This window comes from Capsicum annuum, chromosome 4, assembly GCF_002878395.1.
Source record: "Capsicum annuum cultivar UCD-10X-F1 chromosome 4, UCD10Xv1.1, whole genome shotgun sequence".
In the NCBI taxonomy this organism is placed as follows: domain Eukaryota; kingdom Viridiplantae; phylum Streptophyta; class Magnoliopsida; order Solanales; family Solanaceae; genus Capsicum; species Capsicum annuum.
This window is the reverse complement of record NC_061114.1, coordinates 196,787,865-196,791,521: the sequence shown is the minus strand read 5'-3', so window position 1 is coordinate 196,791,521 and position 3,657 is coordinate 196,787,865. Positions and strand designations below refer to the sequence as shown.

The 3,657-nt window shown below is 31.4% G+C and overlaps 1 protein-coding gene across 1 annotated transcript; it reads right to left on the bottom strand.

Moving 5' to 3' along the window:
• Positions 1-1,391: 1,391 nt before the first annotated feature.
• LOC107869582 (light-harvesting complex-like protein 3 isotype 1, chloroplastic) lies at positions 1,392-2,678 on the bottom strand. Its single transcript, XM_016716094.2, has one exon. The coding sequence runs from the start codon at positions 2,604-2,606 to the stop codon at positions 1,857-1,859; it is 750 nt and encodes a 249-aa protein (XP_016571580.1). The 5' UTR covers positions 2,607-2,678; the 3' UTR covers positions 1,392-1,856.
• Positions 2,679-3,657: the final 979 nt, after the last annotated feature.

The window sequence follows — 3,657 nt, the reverse complement described above, 5'->3', positions numbered from 1 at the left end:
AAGGATTATGTTGGGTTTAATTGGAGAAGACAACATTAGTTAATAATTAAAAATAATGACATGTATTATACATGTGGCAACTAAAAATACTAATTTTGTAGGGTTGAAGCCCCAACTGACGCGCCTATTGGGGGTATTCTCACCTCCCATGACACGTCAGCAATTGGAGGGGTATAAATTACAATAAAAAAATATTTAGAGGGGTAATGGGACTCTTGTAAAGGTTGAGTGTGTAGTTGGGATTTCGATCAAAGGTTGGAGGGGTAATAGACTATTTTCTCTTATATATACTTCATTCATTCCTTTTTTGTTGTCATAGTTTTATTTTTACAAGTCAAATGGTATAAACTTTGACCAATATTTTAAAATATATTTTTCATTTTATTGATATGAGAAAAATTGCAATTTAGAATACTTTTCATATGACTTTTGAATATGTATATTTCAATTTTAAAATATTAAATTAATCTAATTTAATTTAACTTTAAAAATTAATTAAATTATTCTCGAAAAACGAAATATGACAACGAAAAAGTAACGGAGGAAGTATATTATTATGAATTTAAGTTCTAGAGTCACTGAAAACGAAATTTAATAGGGAAAATGTAAAGCTGCTCTAAATTAATTTATTTATTGATTTGAATGTCTTTATTGAAAACATTTGCATATCTTGTAATTAACGTACTGATACTATGAATTTTCTATTTAGGCAACTTTTATCACAAGAAAATCAAAGTATTCAATAGGAGTTCAAGATGAAGAAATTAATCCAGTTGTTTTTGTTTGCTGTCTTTGCTGTTTTTCTCACATCTCCATCAGGTATATTACTTTCAATATTCCCTTTTATTTCCCTCTCAATTCAGTTATGAATATATCGTAAAATCTCCCTATAACAAGTAACAACATTGTTTTCCTACTTTTTTCTGACTGCTATATAAATCAAAATGTTATTGTAGAGAACATATAGTATAGTATTATACGAAAGATCGATTGCATAAAAAACTGATTGTTATAGTGAAATATTGTTCTTATTATAGAGAGGTAGAAAGAATTGACTTTATAACATTAAAAAAAATTACCACATAAACAAAGCAAAAATACTAGGGGAATGAATCCCCTTGAATACATTGACAATACCTGAATGCCAAAGTTTTGGTATTCGAACCTAAGAGCTTATGAGTTTTCTCATGTGAAAGACAGTTTACATATATAAAACCAAATAATTTGCCTTCATCCTATTTATACATAACAACGAAGTAGATTCAATCGAATTTTATTTCATATGTTAACATTTAATTGTTTCTATTAGTAATATATATAATTCGAGCCAAAAATAAGAGATTCACTTAAATATTAGTAATAGAACTAATATTATATATGTCGGGTTTTTTTTTAACAGATGGGGAAATTATTTCGATCGATGCTCGACGTAAGTTATGCCGTTCGAACATGCAAGTAGATTATTGCACCTTTGGATCTGATGTTGAATGCAAAAAGTTGTGTGCAGCATATTTTAAAACTATAATTATTGATGCATATTGTGAAATAACGACCACTAGTTGTAGATGTACAATTAGTTGCTAGTTTTCTTATATATATGTAACGTAACCAATAAAATAGACCCGAGTTATTCACGGGCAATATTGTAATCTTGCTTTTTGTTCGAGCATATAGTCATTAATTTTTTATTTTTTTTACATATTTCTGGTATATAATTGGGCAGTCTTGGTCTGACAAATACAATACAAGTCAATTATCCTTCCAAAACCACCTAATCTCATTAAGAATTTTCCGAGACTCCATCAGGATATCTTCTGCAGGGAAAATCCAAAAGCAAAAAAAAAAAAAAAAAGAGGTCATTTTCTGCGTTGCTTGGAATCACCAGTAGTAGAAGGTTGATCTTGCCATGATGCTTGCCATTGCTTATCATAAAATGTAGCTTCATCGGCCAGCTTCTTTAAGTTGTCAAAATCTGTCCTTTTCCTAAACAAAATTACACCTGCAACTGTTGCCAAGAGAGCAGTTTTACACAAGAAATTTCCCATTTGGCCTACCACGTCAAGCCCCGTTAGAACATCCACTAGATAGGCCATGAAAAAGCCCACCATTGCAGCTCTTCCATTTAGCAACTCAGCTTCAGGGAGGTGAGAATGCATCATCCATGCCCACCATGGTATGACAGAACTTCTAAAGACCACAGGTTCTTGATTTGTTGCTGCTTCTGGGAACAGTTCAAGAAATTTCCTCCTCTTTGCTTCTGCAACTATGACAGCATCCCAATCCATTTTACCATTTTTCACAAACATATTGAGATCCCATGTCCCATTCTTCCATCGCTCGTCTGAAAACCTTAGATCTTGAGACTCACATGAACTTGTATCACCTTGTACTTCATCATTATTCCTTGTGGGCTTTGCGTTGTCATCAATCAGCAAATTAGATCTGTCTTTGATTTCAACGACGTTTAAATGTGTTTGCTCTTCAACTTTTGGAGTCATAACGTTTGTTATCTTTATGGACTTGGCTTGATGAGGCCATTGTTTCTTCTTGAAGTGATGGGAGGTGCAAGGTGTGTGTGTAAATGAAGTAATAGCAAAAGCAGCCATTATTGTGAGTAAATCTCTGTTTTGGCTCAAATTACTGATCTTCTCCTCTTAAATGAGATGGTGATAGGATAAGATGCAACGGCCCATGCTGAAATAAATAAAGCTTATCCAATTCTACAACTTTTTCTCCAATGTCACGGGCATGGCAGCCCATATCTTCCTGACCATATTTATGTTTTATGTTCCATACTTTTCTTCGTAACATTATTCATGTTTTAATAAAGGAAAAATTACATAAACTAACAACCTAAACACTTTAATTACAACAAATAACAATAGTTTGGTAAAATTACAACTTATGACAAAAATAGAAATATTTTATTATTTTTTTTGAAAAGCGCATGATATCACTCAAACTTTTCACATCCCTACTTTTACTCTACTTTACAAATTTACTTCCCTCCAACTTCCGTTTCTTTTCTTTTTTTTCTCCAATCTCTCCTAGGATCTTGATAAAGATCATACCCACATTTTAATGTAAGTATTTCTTTCAGTTAATGCATGTTACTTTTTTCCATTTAATTTTTGTTAATGTGTTTAGTGTCGCCATTTTTTTCAATTTTTGGATCAATTTTTTTTTTATGTTAAAATTTATAATGGCTCAACATGCAAATCGAAGTTGTTCAGTTAGAGAAAATCAACCAAAGAATTTACCTACCGATGAAGTACCATCGTTTAGTCTTGGTTTAACACAAAACGAAGTTTTTAATTTGGATTCTACTAATGTTTTCTCTAATGAAGGTGTTACCATTGAAGAGTTGAGATCTAAGCACCGTAACGATTCCGAAAAGATTATGAAAATAATGAAAATGAAAGGATTGACAAAAACTTCATCTCCAACAAAATTTCAAAAATCAGTGAAAAGGAAAAAGTCGGATGAAAAAGGAGAATGTAGTAAAATTGCAAGTCCCGTTGCATCAGATTCTGAATCTGAACGGAGGAGGTATGGTACTATTCGAAAATCTTGTTATTGATATGAATTGTATATGCTATATACAATATATTTTAGATATGAAATACATATTTAAAATATATTGTATATAGCATATAC